The sequence below is a fragment of the Sander lucioperca genome, chromosome 18, assembly GCF_008315115.2.
Source record: "Sander lucioperca isolate FBNREF2018 chromosome 18, SLUC_FBN_1.2, whole genome shotgun sequence".
Taxonomy (NCBI): Eukaryota; Metazoa; Chordata; class Actinopteri; order Perciformes; family Percidae; genus Sander; species Sander lucioperca.
The window spans coordinates 7,846,209-7,864,600 of NC_050190.1; the positions used below are offsets into that span (position 1 = coordinate 7,846,209).

The 18,392-nt window shown below is 41.2% G+C and overlaps 1 protein-coding gene across 2 annotated transcripts; it reads left to right on the top strand.

The window, feature by feature from the left end:
* Positions 1–228: 228 nt before the first annotated feature.
* LOC116057350 (transmembrane protein 87A-like) lies at positions 229–17,524 on the top strand. 2 transcript variants are annotated; one of them, XM_035994518.1, is made up of 20 exons: positions 229–420; positions 1,248–1,305; positions 2,794–2,891; positions 5,290–5,406; positions 5,626–5,673; positions 6,053–6,094; positions 7,293–7,419; positions 7,532–7,593; positions 8,167–8,350; positions 8,459–8,558; positions 9,826–9,919; positions 11,564–11,638; positions 11,772–11,877; positions 13,014–13,072; positions 13,202–13,305; positions 13,920–13,996; positions 15,439–15,503; positions 15,604–15,656; positions 17,200–17,230; positions 17,386–17,524. In XM_035994518.1, the coding sequence occupies exons 1-20, from the start codon at positions 310–312 to the stop codon at positions 17,425–17,427; spliced, it is 1,653 nt and encodes a 550-aa protein (XP_035850411.1). In that variant the 5' UTR covers positions 229–309; the 3' UTR covers positions 17,428–17,524. The 2 variants fall into 2 exon arrangements, with proteins under 2 accessions (XP_035850411.1, XP_031165619.1); XM_031309759.2 differs by having other exon boundaries at positions 11,564–11,635; positions 11,769–11,877.
* Positions 17,525–18,392: the final 868 nt, after the last annotated feature.

Below are 18,392 nucleotides of genomic sequence, written 5' to 3' on the forward strand. Positions count from 1 at the left end.
ACTATCTCTATGGCTCTGATCCTAACCAACCGCGGCCGCGTCGATGTATCGCTTCAATGAACAGCAGCGGTCAGAGGGCTCTGGCAGCGGTCAATGCGGTGAATCCTAACCAATCCAATGAGAGCAGGCAACGAGTATTAGCCAATCAGATGGAGAGTAGGGCAGGTCATGCCTTCCATTGGAAAACTGCCTTTTTGAGTATTTTGCTGCCATCTTGTGGGAACACTGTGAACTACAGCCAGAAGCCCCCCCCGGAACTGGACGCGGATACAAGTCTGACCTGTAACGTAACGTTAGTTAGATGCACAAATGAAGATGCCAGATGCACAGTCGCATCGGTTATGTTTCCTGCTTTTTGTATTTGTTTTCCGTCTCGGGACAGCGGCAGAGGTTTCCGTATGGAACGTGGACATAAACTCGGTTAGTGTCACACCTTCAACATTTGCATGTTTATCGTTATTGCATAGCCTGTCGTGCTAAATCTCCATAGCAATTGTTAGCCGGGGTAGCTAACTAGCCCCTAGCAGCCCTTCATTCCGCTGTATTATCCACCTTTTATATGACGCTACTCTAGTGCAGTGTCCGTTCAAAACATGCCTGTTTGGAACGGGCCGAATGTTTGCCATGTATATTTCTTTCTTTTATTGTGTACTTTCTCGAGAACCCGCTTATCTCATCAACTTCACACTCACACTGCGCTTCCTTGGGTGCTGAGCAATACACCTGCCATGACATTTTTATTTCAGTAATATTACAAAGCAAGAACATAATCACATAATATAAAAAAACCCACCTGACATAGTTGCGTCACATACCCAAGTTGCTGCTACTCACCGGTGAAATACACTCAAGAACTCAAAAACATCAAGAGCACACACTTTACCATTAGGCGAGATAGGCAACTGCCTGGGACTGTAGCTGATGTTGCACTGCACATAAAAAAAAAAAAAGATGTGTTTTTGGTTAATTGCATGGTCTTTTAGCCTGAAGCTTGAGGAAAAATACAGAAATGTTAGCACATTTAATTGTGTCCAGGGTCCACCCTTTGTAGTGTGCACATAGCTCACGAAAAAGCTGTTTCTTAATCTGTCAATGGCTAATTACTATTCTCGTGATTTATCTCATAAACATATTGTTGTATTCACTTGGTATCACCCTTCACTCCTCCTGAACATGTATCCAGATGTTTGTTGTATGGCTCGAGTTGTTAGATAATTAGAACTGATTTGTCTTTGTTGTGTTTTCAGACACAGGATGCTGTGTTTCGAAAGACGCTGTACACCAATACCACCATCTTCATGAAGTGTGAGTAGTTTGACCTCTTCATCATGTGTTGTTCTTTTTACTAACAGCAGTGGGGCATTGATAGATAGATAGATAGATAGATAGATAGATAGATAGATAGATAGATACTTTATTGATCCCCAAGGGGAAATTCAAGGTCCCAGTAGCTTACAGACATCACACACAACATTCATCATAAACAGGATGATAAAATAACAAAATAACAAATCCACATGAATAATATGGACAATAAAATAAAAAATACAAAATCCACATGAATGTACTAAGGGATGTATAAGCATGAGACGCTTGCAGTGACAGGGCAGGGACTGACCCTGTGATTCTGTATGCATGGTAAGCTGCTCTGTGAGAGTGTGTGGCATGGTGGTATGCAAATAGGTCCAATAGTGCAAGGATAAAGTCTAGAGACCAGCATTAAATATGGACAATATAAGAGAATAATGTAGACATAGTAATATAAAAACTATAGCAGTGCAAGGATAAAGTTTAAAAAAAGACAGCATTAAATATGGGCATTATAAGGGAATAGGGTAGACAGTAGGACATTGCATGATTTATGCCAACAATGAGGGTACCAATTCCCCAGATTACTTCCTGCATCTGCATCCAGCTTAGTATAAACATTACATATACAAAGTACAACGATTGTCTGGTTGGTACAACATTTATGATGATTTGGCTTCAGATCTTAGTTTTGACCCAGTGACAATATACCTCAAGCTGGTTTTAGTTAAAAAAAAAAAAAGAAGAAGAAAAAAGTAACTCTACTATGACATTAACTCATGAGTGTTAGCGTTAACATTTAAATCCCCCCCCCCCCCCCCCCCTTAATTTGCGTAGTGCCCATATATATGCATCCTGGTTTTTGCTGCCACTCTTAGTCCACATGGTGACTTGACATGACCAGTGCTGATTTGGTGTGTTATTTTATAAAAAGCGCATTTGAGTTTGAGGAATCCAAACATTTTAAAGGTCAAATTCACCCTAAAACTGTATTGTTATAGCGGTTATTTCAGTCTTGCTGATAAGGTTCTGGACCAGGCATAGCCCAGATTATGAGATTTTCAACATTTGATAGTAAACGTTGAATTTTGTTGTCAGTCCCTGAGCATCAAAGACTATTTCTTCTCTCTAGAGACGTCCGTTTGCATCAGCATTCACCATATCATATGGTATCTCATAAAGTGAGAAATCCAGAATCCTGTAAAGGAGGGACAAATACTGATTGCTACTTCCACTGCAGCAGAAAATAGACCAGAATGCAATGCTGCAACATGATGTAGGGAAAATAGCGAAAGTCACCTTTTTGAAATAGAGCTAGACGAGGGAGGTTGGGGGGAAAGTATGGACACAAAAAAACAGTAGATTACGACACACAGTAACTCCTGTAATGTGATGATGTGGAACAGCTGGTAAGGCCTTATAACTGTCTTATAATCCAGTGCTTCAGTCTTTGAGTAACTGAAGTGGGCTTCTATCTCTCTGCAGTCCAGGGTGACCCGGCGTCATGTGATAGAAACCTGGCCTTCAACATCAGCTGGTACCTACGCTCCTCTGTTTGCTACAATGAGGTCTTTAACACACCAGTGAGTATTGACTTTTATCTGTTGATGTCTGAGTCTAAACTGTTTGTTTTGTCATGGATCTCACACACAGGTACTTACACAGGTTACAAGACAAGTTTATCTACATCTTCAAACAGTAACCTCTCTAGACAAAAACTTCAGGTTTCAGACTCTTCTCCACACTCGGCTCAAGCTGATACTCTGTCAACTCGTGCTGGATTTCTTTATGGTCGTCTGCTGCGGGCACGCTACTTGTAGCTACATGCTAACGTTAGGGAAAACCTGTAATCTTGGTTTCAGATGTTGTTAATTAAATTGGGGAGACATTTTCCGAGAGCACATATGCGGAAGACCCAGAAACGTTGACCAATCACTAGGCTGTTTTTTCTTCTTTTTCGGGAGGGGAGCTTAAAGAGACAGGCGCTCCAACAGAGCGTGTCAGACAGAGGGTGGATACAGATGCAGCAGCCATGGCCAGTATGAGAAAAATAAACAGTTTTTTGAACATAAAAGCATGCAAACATGTTCTAGTAGAAACACAAAATACAAGTATGAACCTGAAACCTGAACCTGAGAAGGAGCATAATAGGTTCAAGCACGTTTCACTCTCAGAAAGTTCACTTCCAGGACTTTTAACCAGTTCAGTGGTTTTTTGGCTTCACATTCAGCATCAACAGGCTGTCAGTCAGAGCGGCTGGTGTGTCCTTCCTCAGTGTTTTTCATGGCCGTGGGCTCCTCTTCTATTTTTTTGTGCAAGCGCTGGCTCTTTTGTCCAGAAGCGTTTTAAACTCAGCTGCTGCTGCTTTTGGCTTTGATGTACTTCACCTTGTCGCTGTAGGTCTTGAATCAAGGGGTCAAAAAACAAGGATGTAGCGAGGTCACGTGTAGCCTGGCCAGGACTTTACTCATTCAGATGTGTCTTGAATGTTCAGTGTCTTCTTCTGTGAGGCTCAAAACATGTTACTAAAACAGGTAGAAGAATCTCCTTGCTAGGGTCGATTTTTTTTATCCAGGCACCCCTTATAAAATAATTGCTTAAAAAAATTTAAGTAATTAAGTTTAGTAATCTATTGTGAGCTTAGGAGTTCTGCTCTAGTAATATCACAGCATTGTAAAACTAAACCCAGAATCCAGATGCCTAGATCATTCCCAAAAAACATTCTGAGCCATTTTTAGAAAATAGTGCTTGTCAGCCTTTAGTCAAAATTTAATAAATCTCTTAAAGGTCCTATGACATGCTGCTTTTTGAATGCTTTTATATAGACCTTAGTGGTCCCCTAATACTGTATCTGAAGTCTCTTTTATATAGACCTTAGTGGTCCCCTAATACTGTATCTGAGGTCTCTTTTATATAGACCTTAGTGGTCCCCTAATACTGTATCTGAAGTCTCTTTTATATAGACCTTAGTGGTCCCCTAATACTGTATCTGAAGTCTCTTTCCAGAAATTCAGCCTTGGTGCAGAATTACAGCCACTAGAGCCAGTCCCACAATGAGCTTTCCTTAGGATGTGCCATTTCTGTGTCTGTAGCTTTAAATGCTATTGAGGAGGAGAGGGGGGGGGCAAGGTGGAGGGTGGGGGTGTGGCCTTGACCAACTGCCACTTTGCTTGTTTGCAAGCCATGATGTCTCTCTCTTTCTCATGGGCGGGCCAAATTCTCTGGGCGGGCAAAGCAGAGAAAGGGGAGGTAACCTTTCCCCTTATGATGTCATTAAGGGAAGATTCTAGATCAGCCCATCTGAGCTTTCATTTTCTCAAAGACAGAGCAGGATACCCAGGGCTCGGTTTACACCTATCACCATTTCTAGCCACTGGGGGACCATAGGCAGGCTAGGGGAACTCATATTCATGTTCATGTAAAGTGAAATGTTCATGCCATGGGACCTTTTAATTTTTTTTTAAGTTATTGATACTGCATTTTGGAAATGTCTGCTTTTCCATAGATAAATATCAGATTTAATTTGTAATACCATCTCATTTTTGTAGTAATGGCCCTATAACTCAGCATTAAGGTATGTTTTCTCAGAATTGTTGGAGTCTTTCTAGTTACATAAGTCAATGTTTCCTCTACCATGATGCTCCAAAATGATGTTAAAATGCACAGTAGAATAACGTTTAAAAAAAAAAAAGATGTTAAAAGGGTGCCAGGCACCCCTAAAGCTCTGATCCTAGTAGCGCCCCTGCTCCTTGCTTTTGTTGTAAGTAACAGTGTAAGACTTTATCGCCATCTGTAGTTTAATGACACTTTTGTCATTCAACCGCTGTTGGGTGGGTCGTTAATGTAGTCTTCTGCTTTATAAGTCTACAGATGACACTGCTCTCCATTATTTTTGGTATGTTGGAACATCTGTACAGTTGAAGAGAATGAACTGACTGCACAGTGTATTTGATTTCCCCCCCGTCCCTATCCTTTTTGTAGGACAACAAAGCGATGAACATGTTTGGTATGGACCACATGTTGAAGGACGGCTGGAGTGGCTTCTACAGTCAGGGCTACATGTACTTCGACAACTGCTCCTCCCTCTTCTTACCCAAGGTTTGTGACCCAGACTAAAGTGTTGTCTTACAAAGGATAGCACATAAACACAAGGGCTGCCCAATCAACCATCACTATGTTTATACACTATGTATAGTTATCTAATGGCAGGTAACATCATACCAATGTTCTGCTTTTCTTATGTTCCTTTTCATCCGTCAAACATTTCAATTGTTTTGGCTACAAACACATATGCCTTTACTCTGTGCTCTCACCTAGGTGTATTACGCAGACTTCAACCCATATCAGCCCCTCACGAGCCCAAAGGTGAGTCACAGATCAAGCTGCTCTGCAGTGCTTATGAAAGGGATTGAACATGTTGAGCATAATATCTAAAATTTCATCTGTGTCGGGTTTCAATGGTAATGTTTTTTTAATTGCCCGCTCGGGCAAGTGGGTTAGAAATCTACTTGCCCGAAGTCCTTGCCCCAGTACAAATTGTTTAATTTATTAGATTTTCAAATAACAACAAAGACCACGTTGAATCCTGATTCAGGTAAATGAGCACACAAAGACATTTAGGAGCAAAGTAAAATGACAGAAAAAATATTTTAGTAAGAGAGTATTCATTATAATGTACATAGTCTACATTTTTATACTGTGTGTGTGTGTAGCATTGCTCACTATGCTCTTGTGTTCTGTTTAGAGTGACCCTTCGAATCAGAGCCTTATTTGGCCCGACAAGCCGGTAAGACGTGTTGTTCTTACTTTTACTGTAAATGTCTTTTTAAATCTATGTTTTTATCAGAGGTTAAGTTGCGGCTGCAGCTGTGGTTGTTCCTATGACATGGCTACGGTAGCTGTACTGTGACTACTCTTTTCTGCTCCTGCTGACGTTAGCTGAGAAAGCATCGTAAAGCCAGGATTTGATCCCGATGCTTCTATCAGATATGACAGAGATGTGTTGTAATTGGAGATGGTCCGATACCATTTTTTTTTTTTTTTGCTTCCCGATACCGATTTCAATACCTGAACTTGTGTTTGGCCGATACCGAGTACCGATCAGATGCCAGTGAGTCATATATTTTGTTATGTTTTCACAGCTGTACACTACTATCCCTCCTTTGTTGTACGGCCTGGCTCAGGTTACACTTTTTGAGGAACATGAACACAAACAATGAACGCCAGAGAACTTTCTTTGGTAACACTTTATTTGAAGGTATCTACATAAGAGTGACATGACACATGAACCCTAACCATAACTTGTCTTACTTACTAAAAGAAGCGTTATGTCATAAACGTTAATGACTTGTTTATAATATTTATGACACCTTCATGACAGTGTCATGTCACTCTTATGTAGATAAACAAGTAAAGTGTAACCCTTTCTTTTATTATCCAGTTATGACAGTCAGTCATAACGAAAAAAAGTACATAAATAAACTACTTTTAAAGTAGATTTTCTTCAGGGCTAAATTAGGTGGGATCGGATCAGTGCATGAACTCCACTACTTTCTGATACCGATACCAGCGTTTCAGGCAGTTTCGGAGGCTTTTCCGAGACTTTGTAATACCACCACTTAATAACTTCACCAACTCAGTAAAACCATGTCACCTCACCTGCTCATACCCAACCGCTGCATAGTTACACCCATTCAAAATTGAATACGTCTCAGCTGGTGGTGCGCTCACTCTAGCCCTGTATCGGTAACCCAAATCTAATGCCCAAAAGTATTGTGAGGGAACGCAAAAAGTAGCTCAGAAAACAAAATTCTACTGTGACATTTCAGGGGCGCCGTGCTGCAATGGCAAACTTAAGCTTATTGTTAATACTGTTGGTCTTAACATTTTTTGATTTATGGTTTTAGTAAGCGTACATAAACTATAAATAAAGAAAATAGCATAACCGTTAGGATTCTTTGCTCACAATAAGCATCTTTTTGCAGGACATCAGCGCCGTGGCCAAAGCTTGGGAGGACAGTCCATATCTGTTCATAGTGAAGGTGCAGCCTTTGTTCCGCGGCGTTGAGGATGACGACATCGGGGCAGAGCAGCTCAACTTTGCTTTCACAAGTGAGACACAGTTTCACTTCACAAGCTTTAGAATCGGTCATATTTACTCAGTGGATAAATAAGTAAAGACAAAAAAATCAGATAATTGAGAATTCTTTCTTTCTTTCTCCAGTGAAAGTTGAGATGAAGGGACAACATGACTACTCTTCTCCAGCAGACTGGCCCCTGATGATGGTATGTACTATAAATTAAAAAAGAAAAGAAAAAAAAGGCAGGGTTTTTTTTAAGATAAAAAAAAAAAAATTCTTAAACACAAATTGTGTTGTCACGACGGACTACATCAGTAACAGAAGTTGTATCAATAAGTGACAGTGCAGTCTGGGGTAAACAGACCTTTTGGCCATAATAGTTTTCCACATGAGACATACAGAATATTTAACAAAAAAATCTCAACACAAGATCCAACTTACTTATGGTTTCTGAAGCCTTTAATCAGATGTTGTGGCCCCTCTCCGGGGATGGAGTTGCTCAGTGGTGTGGTGTTTTTTTGTTTACAATCTTATCTATAATGTTGTCATCCTGGGTGTCTATACTGTAATTAAATTATGTTGGTCTGTTCTGTACACACAATGTTTATTGCACGTCTGTCTTTCCGTATAGATTGTAAAGCCCCTCGAGCCATATATGATGTGTGATATTGGGCTATACAATTAAATTGACTTGAAGTTGACCGCTTCAGAAACAAGTTAAAGATATTTGTTTTGTCAACGCTGACGCGTTTCTCTCCCTCTCTCCTGTCCGTCGCAGTTCTTCATGGTCATGTGCATTGTGTATGTGTTGTTCGGGGCTCTCTGGCTCTTCTGGTTTGCCTGCTATTGGAGGGATCTGCTGCGGATCCAGTTCTGGATCGGAGCTGTCATCATCCTCGGCATGCTGGAAAAAGCTGTATTTTACTCTGAATACCAGAGCATCCGTTACAAAGGAGACTACAGTCGGTTGATTTTATAATATCTGCTTGTCTGTGGAATTTTTTTTTTCTCTTTTCGCTTTACTTATAGTCTGATATAAACATCGTTTTTTGTTGTTTCTCTCTTCACAGTTCAAGGTGCTGTGATCTTTGCTGAGCTGCTCTCTGCACTTAAAAGATCTCTAGCCCGAATCCTGGTCCTCATTGTCAGCCTTGGCTATGGCATTGTCAAGTAAGTTTACTAAGAAACTGACCTTTTTGTCATGTCTCAGGAGGATTGGGCATCGAGAACCTGTTTGAACTTGGAATCGTTTAAAAAAATTACGATTCCAATGGAATCGTTTATTTTTTGGAATCGTTTGGAATCCGATTATCGGTTCCAAATTTTAAGCCCAGTTTAGACCAAAGACTCACGACTAGACGAGTTGAAACTTGCAACAAGCCGGTCTGCAGCATTCTAAAACTTGCCAGTTCACACCAATGCGACGAGACGAGTGTATTATCTCCATAACAACGCCTCTTTGTACTTCCATTCTTACTTCCAACTTTTAGGCTTTTTTTTGTAGCTGGATACATCATTTGTTTTAACTAAATATGAATGTGGATAACGTTAGTGATATTGAGATGCTTGCTACAGCTGCATTTCTAGTGATGAATCAGCAAAAACATGTTTTATTTCTCTGATCTCCTGCTTTGTTTTAACGCCGCTGGGCGCTCCCCCACTCTCTAGGTCGCTTGACCATATAAAGTTAGCGTGCTTTCAGGCGGTCGTTGAGGCTCCGTCTAAAATTCTGCCATTTCGACCAGCTGTTTGCAACATAAAAATAAAATGGGTTATGGATAATTTTATTTCTGTAGTTTGTAGCTGACTTCTCTATTGGCTGTTGAAACAGGTGACTGTCTGGACTGTCTCTGGAGACTCGACCAGCTGAGTCACAGCGAAACCATCAGCTGGTTCGAGTCGAGCTGAGACGGGCCGGTTCAGACCTCTGCAACTTTTTCCCTGAGACGTTCTAAAACGGTTTCGTCTCGTCGCGAATCTTTGGTCTGAACTGGACGTAACGCGCAAGTTTTGGATCCCGCAGCGGCCACCGTGGATCCGGCAGGCGCTTGTTGCGTTACAGCCATGGAGCTCAGCAAGCGGCGCTCTAAAGTATGGCTTTATTTTACGTTAAAAAAGCCCAGCAAACTGTAACTCACCATTGAATCAATGTGCCCTGTTATCTGTGAAATAAGCATGTGACCCGTTTGGACTCCACCCCTCAAAGAATCGGAATCGAGAATCGATAAGAACCGGAATCAAAAGGAAGACTCGGGATTGGAATCAGAATTGTTAAAATCAAAACAATGCCCAGTACTGATCTGTTTTTTTTATGTTTAAAAAAAAAAAAATGAGGAGTCATTGTGCAAATTAAAAACCAGTGGACGACTTGCTGCTAATACTCTCATTTCAACCATTTCTTAGTATAATTGAAGAGTTTTGCCCTTCACTTGTTTAGGCCAAGGTTGGGTACCACAGTGCACCGGCTGGTAGCCGTTGGGCTTCTCTACCTGCTCTTCTCCTCCGTGGAAGGTGTGCTGAGAGTGACTGGCGTAAGTATAAACTCCAGCTAATAAACGGCTATCATTCTCAATATTTGGTTTAGCCTACTTGGAGCAACAGATGGACACAGTGCATTGCATTTATCTGTGACTGCTTCACAATAAAGGCCACCCTGTGTTTTGCCAGTTGAATGCTTTTATTGTGAAGCAGCGGCAGTACAACATGTTTGTATGGAAATAACAGTAGCTAAGTAAAGTTGGATTCATATCATAGACTGTTAATGTTAATGGACAAGGCACCTGGTTCGGCAAAGTGCTGAAAATGCGGAAGTGCCTTAAACCTGCATTCTATTTGAATTCCAGCAGGGGGCGAGACGTGCGGTTGCAAAAGGAGTTCGGTTTCTGTAGAAGTCTATGAGAAAGTGACCCACTTCTCACCTGATTTATTACCTCAGTAAACATTTTCATAATGAGTTTATGGTCTCAGTCGCTAGTTTGAAGTCTTCTGCAACACAGAATGATGTTCATGTTTTGAATTATGGTCTCGTTGATTTTAAAATCGGCGATAAAGCAGGGGGTGTTTTAGGGCGTGGCTGTGATTTGATTGCCAGTGAAAGTGTGTAACGTAACGTAGAGTGTAAGGGCTCCTCCCTCACTCCTCCCTCTCGTCTAAAATCGTCACATCCACAACCAGGATGGCTGCGCCCGTAATGGCAAACTCGACGACTCATAGCAGATCTCCACAAACCAATGGGTGATGTCACACATGCTCTGTCCATTAATATTATACAGTCTATGATTTACCTGCATTGTTTCCTGTGAATCCCTTGTGTGTGTAATAATTATAATTATTCATAATTAGTAACAACAGCGAGGTTTTATTTCATGAAAAATCTCAAGGATAACGATTATAAGACGGCGCTCTGCACAGCTTCAACGTGTTAGCTTCAGATGGCCGCAAGAGGCAACTTTTTTGATCCTGTTGGGTGGCTGCACAACACACACCAATCTCTATCAACCAAACCACCCAGAGAGGATTAACTGTATCCCAAAATGTACAAAATAGATGAGAGAGGAAAAAGGTTTAACGCAGAGTGCAGCTTTCTCTGGAGGCTCCCTCTCGCTGCTGTTGAGGAGATCACTTCTGTTTCACTTGATTAATCATTTTCTTTGGTTACAGATGAATTTCATCCAGGAAAATGTAATGAGCAGCCTACTGCATTTCAACTATTGCAGATGAGGCATAAGCTGCTGCAGCCTCCACAGGCTGATTAAAGCTGATAGTGGTGGTATATATATATATATTTTTTTTTTACATAAAAATCTTGCCTGGCGCAGCTTTCAAGGCACCCTGTATAAATAAAGTTGATTTGAGCGGAGAGAGAAGGTTACCCAGGCATTCAGTCTCTGGGAGGCAGACCAGTGATGATAATATGGAATGACGTATTTGATCCAAAGTGAAATTCAAAAGCAGCCAAAGACACTGCAGCAAGTTCATGGAAAGGCAACTTTATACAAACAAACACAAGATAAAGAAGACCGTAAGAAGAATTGAGCCAGGTTGTGTAGTTTGGTGAGCGGATGTGTTTTGTGTGGCAGCTCTTCACCAGATCTTAACTCAAGCTGATCTTATGTTTAAAAAAAGCACTGTGGCGTTGTGTGAAATCTGACTCTTGTTTTTCTTTTTTCTTCCAGGGTTTCTATGGGACCGTCGCCCTGGTGGCTAATCTCAGCCTCTCCCTTATTGACTCCTGCGTCATGTGGTGGATATCCTTTACCCAACCAACCAAAACGACTACTGACAGCTAATCAAGGATTTGCATTTGCAGTTGCGGATACAAGCTTTTGATTGTGGTTGCTTGAATGCATATAGAGTATGTTCTCCTTAATCTGCGTCTACATCTTCATCAGCCTGTCTCAAACCACGCGTCTCCTAAAGCTCCGCAGAAATGTTGTCAAACTCTCCTTGTATCAGCACTTCACCAACACGCTCATCTTCTCTGTTGTCGGTGAGTGGCAACTGCTCTGTGTCTCAGTTCAGAAACCGCTGCATCATTATGGTCAGAAAGAATGTAGTAGTGTAGGCGACATTTACGCTACTACGTTTTGGTTTAAAAACAAATATCTTTTGCTACGTTCACGCCTCGTGTCCACACTACTCCGGCTTTCAGAGCCCCTAAAACGGAGACATTTAGGAACACAGATGCCACCGTTTTGGTTTGAAAACTCCGGCGGTTGCTTTGTAATCTGGACGGTCTCAAACGGAGACCTTCGGAAATGACGACGCACGTTAGTCAGTCTCATCTGTTAGGTCGGCTTACAGAGCTTTCAGTAACGGTTCCACCTCGTGGTCAGTCCAAGCAAATTAATCCCTGGTCTTACTTTTCACCATTGTTGTTCTTTCTCCAAAGTATTACATTTTGTGTGTGTGTGTGTGTGTGTGTGTGTGTGTGTGTGTGTGTGTGTGTGTGTGTGTGTGAATGGTCATGTGACATGCGTTGTCATATGTGTGTGAATGGTCATGTGACATGCGTTGTCATATGTGTTAATATGGATGTGAATGGTCATGTGACATGCGTTGTCATATGTGTTAATATGGATGTGAATGGTCATGTGACATGCGTTGTCATATGTGTTAATATGGATGTGAATGGTCATGTGACATGCGTTGTCATATGTGTTAATATGGATGTGAATGGTCATGTGACATGCGTTGTCATATGTGTTAATATGGACGGAGATTAGTTCTGCTACTGGAGCTAATACTCCTGTGTGGACTGAGATTGTTTTCTAAGAAAACGCCGTTTCAAAATAAAAACATAGTCGTGTAGATTTTTACGTGTAGATTTTTACGTGTAGATTTTTACGTGTAGATTTTACACATCAAAGTTTGTTTACAGGTGACGGGAAGTACTACTGCATATGTAAAAAAAAAAAAAAAAAAAAGGTGCATAAAGTAGTAAACTATAACACTTACTGTATGCTCCTCATGTATTAAAGTATGTAAATGCATTTGTATTTACCAACCCTTTGGCAGGCGTAACCTTCTGGTTCCACTGGTAGAGCGTTGTTTGTGCTGTCTTTGATCATTTACATATCGTTTCCAGACATTGTAATGAGCCCGGTGTTTACTTTGTGTCCACAGCGTCCATCATATTCATCATCTGGACCACCAAGGTCTTCAAGCTGGTCGACTGCCAGACGGTCAGTTTGTTTTCCGTCATTGATTGATTGTTGTATTGTGTTCCGATCCTGTTCCCTTCATAGAGGGTCCTTTTCTTGTTTATACGGAGAGGAAAAGTGAACTTTTCTATTTTTTTATCCTTTCCACAGGGTTGGAGGGACTTGTGGGTAGACGATGCCTTCTGGCGGCTCCTGTTCTCCACCATTCTGCTGGTTATCATGGTGCTGCTGCGGCCCTCTGCTAACAACCAGAGGTCAGAGGCAGTCTGGAGCCGGGGCTCATCCTGCAGCCCAAGACCATTTCTCTATATTTGAAGATGCCAGAAGTTGTATTTAGGGATGCACGATATTGGATTTGGGGCGATATTTGATATGCCGATATTTTTACCCCTGAAAAATAAGTTAATTATTTTACTTGTTGGAGAATGAATTATACGCCAGTTCCACATTTTATTTGAGTAAAGCTGTAACAACCAAGCTCCATATGTTTTCTGAGCTGCAAAGTTGAAGTAATAATAATTTGTAGCAAGTGGATAACTTAATGAAAGACCAGTTTAACTAACTTCTGTGGAAAAGTTTGAATCATAAATCAATGACTAAGGAACATAGAACAAAATATCCTGTTGAGGTTTCATGACTAATCGGGGTTTTCCCTGGGTTGGTGAGGAAGATTTCTCCTCCTCTGCATATTTATTGCAGCAGCTGGACAAGGAGGTCACTCTAGTATTGATTTTTGACTATTTTACGACGAGGGGAGAACATTTCTCTTTATTTGATTACATTAAAAGTAAAGTTGGGCTTTGCTGTTGGCTTCACGAGTCATTTTACAACTTGTATTTCAATTTTTTTTGGTTCTGTTTTCTCTCAGGTTCTCTCACTCTCCTCTGATTGATGAAGATGATGAAGAGGAAGAGGCCAAGGAGCCCATGCTGAATGAAGCTTTTGGTAAGACTTATTATTCTCCTGCTTTCCTTTTTTGCCAGACGAGCCCAGAGTTATGTAATAATTGCTTATTATCGAGGACGCGCTGCGTCAGACTGTGTTTAAAATCCTAATAGGTGGGCCGTTGCATTAACACAGTTCAGATGCCTTGACTACCAGAGAAATATTGTTTAAATTCACTTTTAGACACATTCTGTAAATATCTAAATCCTGTGTTTTTGCAGCCAGGTGTGTAGGGCTGGGTACTGAACTTTGATACTTTATGGCACAGAACGTATTGCCTCCACAGTATCCAATATCGAAAAATGCCTTGTCATTTAATAATACATTTCAATACCTAAGGAGTAAATCTCATCGGCGTCAGTGAGCCGATAAGCATACAGCATGCTACTACCAAGATTTAATAATGCTGGTGATTGGCTGTTTAACGTTACACATCATAGAGACTGTGGGCCCTATTTTAACGATCTAAGTGCACGGCGTGAAGCGCCTGGCGCAGGTGCATTTAGGGCGTGTCCAAATCCACTTTTGCTAGTTTAACAGAGGAAAAAAGGGTCCGTGCGCCAGGCGCATGGTTGTACTTAGTGTCTTCATTAATTCATAGGTGTGTTTTGGGCTTAACAAGCAATAAACCAATCGGAGTGTCATCTCCCATTCCCTTTAAAAGCCAGGCGCGTTTGTACCTTGGCGCGTCGCTATTATGATGGAGGATTTGCTAAGCAGGAAGGAGAGATTTTCAGGAGAAGAAACTGATCTGCTCGTGCGTGAAGTTAAAGCACGCGAGCAGATCATATACGGCACAAGCGTGTGTGTGTGTGTGTGTGTGTGTGTGTGTGTGTGTGTATATAAAGCATAGTGTGCGTGTGCTGTGCACAAGCCTAAAATAAATTAAATTAACAATGAAATGCTGCGTTATTGACTTTTTGTTGGTCAATGGTGCGATCCCTTTCTGCTGCCTCAAGCTAGCAATACGCCCAGAATGCACCTGAACACACCTCCCTGTAAGACCAGGGATTATGAAATCCAATCATGGCACGGCTGTCTTGGAACGCAATAGACAGGCGGTGGAGGAATGCTCCAACACTTAAATTCAACTAAAATGTAACAGTGAACAATCAGTGTTGGACCTACAGACTGTTGAGATGCCTCTCCAAACACAGAAACAACGCGCAGTCACACCATAAAACGTTAAGACACGTTAAGAAAAAAGATCCGTATTTTGCCGTAATCCAATGACACGAAAAAAAGTAATCCACAGTGATCAGTAGATCCACAAAAAGGGTCACGGTGTATCCAGCAAGGCCTATACGAGAAGTGTTCATCTTATCTTATCTTATAGTATGAATGGAAATTGTATTAACCTAGTTATGTTGTAATCATATTATTGAACAATGGACTTCTATGTGATTTTTTTTTTTTTGGCTTTTTTCCTTTTTCTTTCTTAGAGGGAATGAAGATGAGAGGCTCCAAGCCTGACTCTAATGGCTCCCAGAAACTGTTGAGCAAAGAGGTGGGTTTACTATCTTCTGTCAACATCTCTCTTCTTTTATACATTGATCGTTTTTTTGTTTTACATACAACTTAATCGTTTTGTATTTCTAAACTTCCAGGACGAAGACATAAAATGGGTTGAGGAGAACATTCCTACAACTGTTGCTGATGTGTAAGTAAAGTAAATGAAATTTGTAGACATTGAGTCTTGCGGTTGCATTCACACCCGAGCAGTTTGATCCGTTTTAACCGAACCCCTGGAGCGTTTCGTGGGATAGTCGGGTTCGTTTGAGGTGGTGTGAAAGCTCATTCGAACTCTGGTACCAAACAGTCGAAACCTGGTTCACTTCCAAGTGCGCTATAGAGTTCGGTTCACTTAAGTTGAGACTGCAATCCAAGCCAAATACAGGAAGTGAATCAAAAACAGTGCATTTACCAGCCTGCAATTTCAACCTTGCATACAATTTACAGACTTATGTATTCAAGGCATGATACCTTTTGAAATCCATAACCTATTATGACCATACGTTGCTCGTCGTCTGTGTGACAACACATCATCATCTCTCTCTCATCAGGGGCCGCCCTCTCCTTCCCTCGCTGTCTGGCAGCTGTTCACATTGTTCGCCTTCTTATAAACTCTTACAGAACACTAAAGCAAAACCAGAAAACCCATGCTGTCTATTTCTGAGACCAGAAGTGTCGGCGAGTTTCACTCAGATATTCTGTCCAATAGACCAGCGACCGTTTCGACCGTGTGACCGTTTGTTTATAATGTTTGGTGATCTTGACAAAGTGCAGTGTGAAACCGTACCATATGAAACGAATGCAACAACGTTGCAACTTCATCCCTGAATCGCACCGAGTCTACCGAACTAATAGGTGTGAAAACGCCCTTAGGGACAGTCTTTGTAAGTTCAAGACCGCCTTGAAAATATCCTTGAATGGTTTAACATTACAGTGTTGCTACCTGGAATAGGTGAGACTTAAGTATCGGTTTAAAAGGGTACTCCTGAAGGAATACCTTTTTTTTTTTTTTTTTTTTTTTGTTATTGCATGTTCACATACAGCGAAATGTTCCTGTCTCTCATAACAGAAAACTGTTCCCATTACCTGTACGTTTATCTATCCTGCTTCCGTTACAAATCTGCGGGGACCAATCACAAACTGGCTTATCCACCTGGCGCGCTATTGGCCGGTTTAACACGATGACGATAGAGAAGCGACCAAGCAACTTTTTGTTTACATTCAACAAGCCGGCCACCGAAGCGCAGCAACCCGTTGATGGCGCTGTCGCTGCTACGTCACCCGGATCGTTGGTCTGATTGGTTGAAGGACTATCCAATTACGTACAGAGTCATTTGAACTATGCCCGTTGATCGCACCTCTGTTGCAGAGAAAATGCAGAGCAGACTCCCCAGACTAATGTTCAATCTTAAAAGATTGAGCTTGGTCTGGTGATAGCCAGACTATATATGTCCTTCTTAATATGTCATATTGTTTCGGCTTATGTAAATGTGTCAATGTAGCTTACGGCCCCAAATGAAGGACCGCTCACACTAGAACGATACAGTATACTGCTAATACCTAAATAGCAACACTTTGGAAGCACAAACAAGCTATACTTTAGAGAGTCTGTTAAAATGCAGTTTGACCCAGGCCTGGGGCGTATGAATGCATTCACTGCCTCCTCCTTTGTTTTTTCCCTCTCTATACAGAGCTCTCCCTGTAATGCTGGATGAGGAAGAGGTAAAGGGTCCTTTTATTCCCCCCCCTGCTAGTCCCATGATTTCCAATCACATTTGTGTCTATTTAAAATGCTCCTGGTAATGACCTTTTTTACTGTGCTATCATTCCACAATGACATTACTGTACATGCATTCATCTGTGTTCTCTTTCCACAGGAAATCCTGAAAACCAAGATGGAGCGATCCAAAATGGAGTAGAAGTGTGTAATGCGAGAGGATAATGTGAGAATGAAAAGAAAGCAATTTCACTGAGGCAGCAATGAATGCGTTCTGAGGGATCTGATTACCAAAAAAATGTGGGCAAAGCCAACTTGCCACTTGGCATTTTTAATTTTATTTCACAGGTATATTAGTGCAACTATAATAAGCTCAAAGAAGCACGGAAGAAGGGAGAGGGGTGAAACTGAAGCAAATACACAGCAGAGCACTTTGATAACTATTGTATTTGTTTCAAAGATGTTTCTTCAATGTCACAAATCTGACCATAGTCCAGCAGAAACTGGGCATTTTACAAAATACCCCTGTGGAAAATAGATTATTTATCAAAATCATGTCTTGTGGTTTTACACTAATACAATATTTAACATTTGAGAGAAGTCCCCCCCCTGTTCTGATCTGATCTGTTCAAGTACAAATCATGAAGACGATTTGGCGGTTGTCTCAGCCAGAAAATCGGATGCTTGTACGAAATGGAGGGGAAAACACCTTCTGAAAACGCCAAGTTATTGTGCTTAACAAGATTAGATTTAAGCCAACACAGCATCGGACACTTAAACTTCAAGGTTCTTCAGAGATGTGCAGCAGGTGTTTTTTATGTGCATTACATATTTAATAGGTCACATGACATATATTTCATATTTAAATGAGCAAGCAGCTGTATGGTATGATCAGTGTTGTGCTCGTTACTGAAAAATAGTAATACGTTACAGTTACTAGTTACCTCATCACAAAATAACCTAAATGACTTTACTTATTACTTACACCCAAAAAGGTATTGTGTTACTGTGTTAAGTTACTTTTTAATGTCTACTTTGAAATGCTGCCATTGGTAATGTGCCTATAGCTTTCATTTCAGTACTGTTATCTCCGCCAGGATCATGCGTTTGTGCGTGTCTGTCTGTCTATCTCTCTGTCTGTCTGGCCACAGCTAATCTCGCAAACAT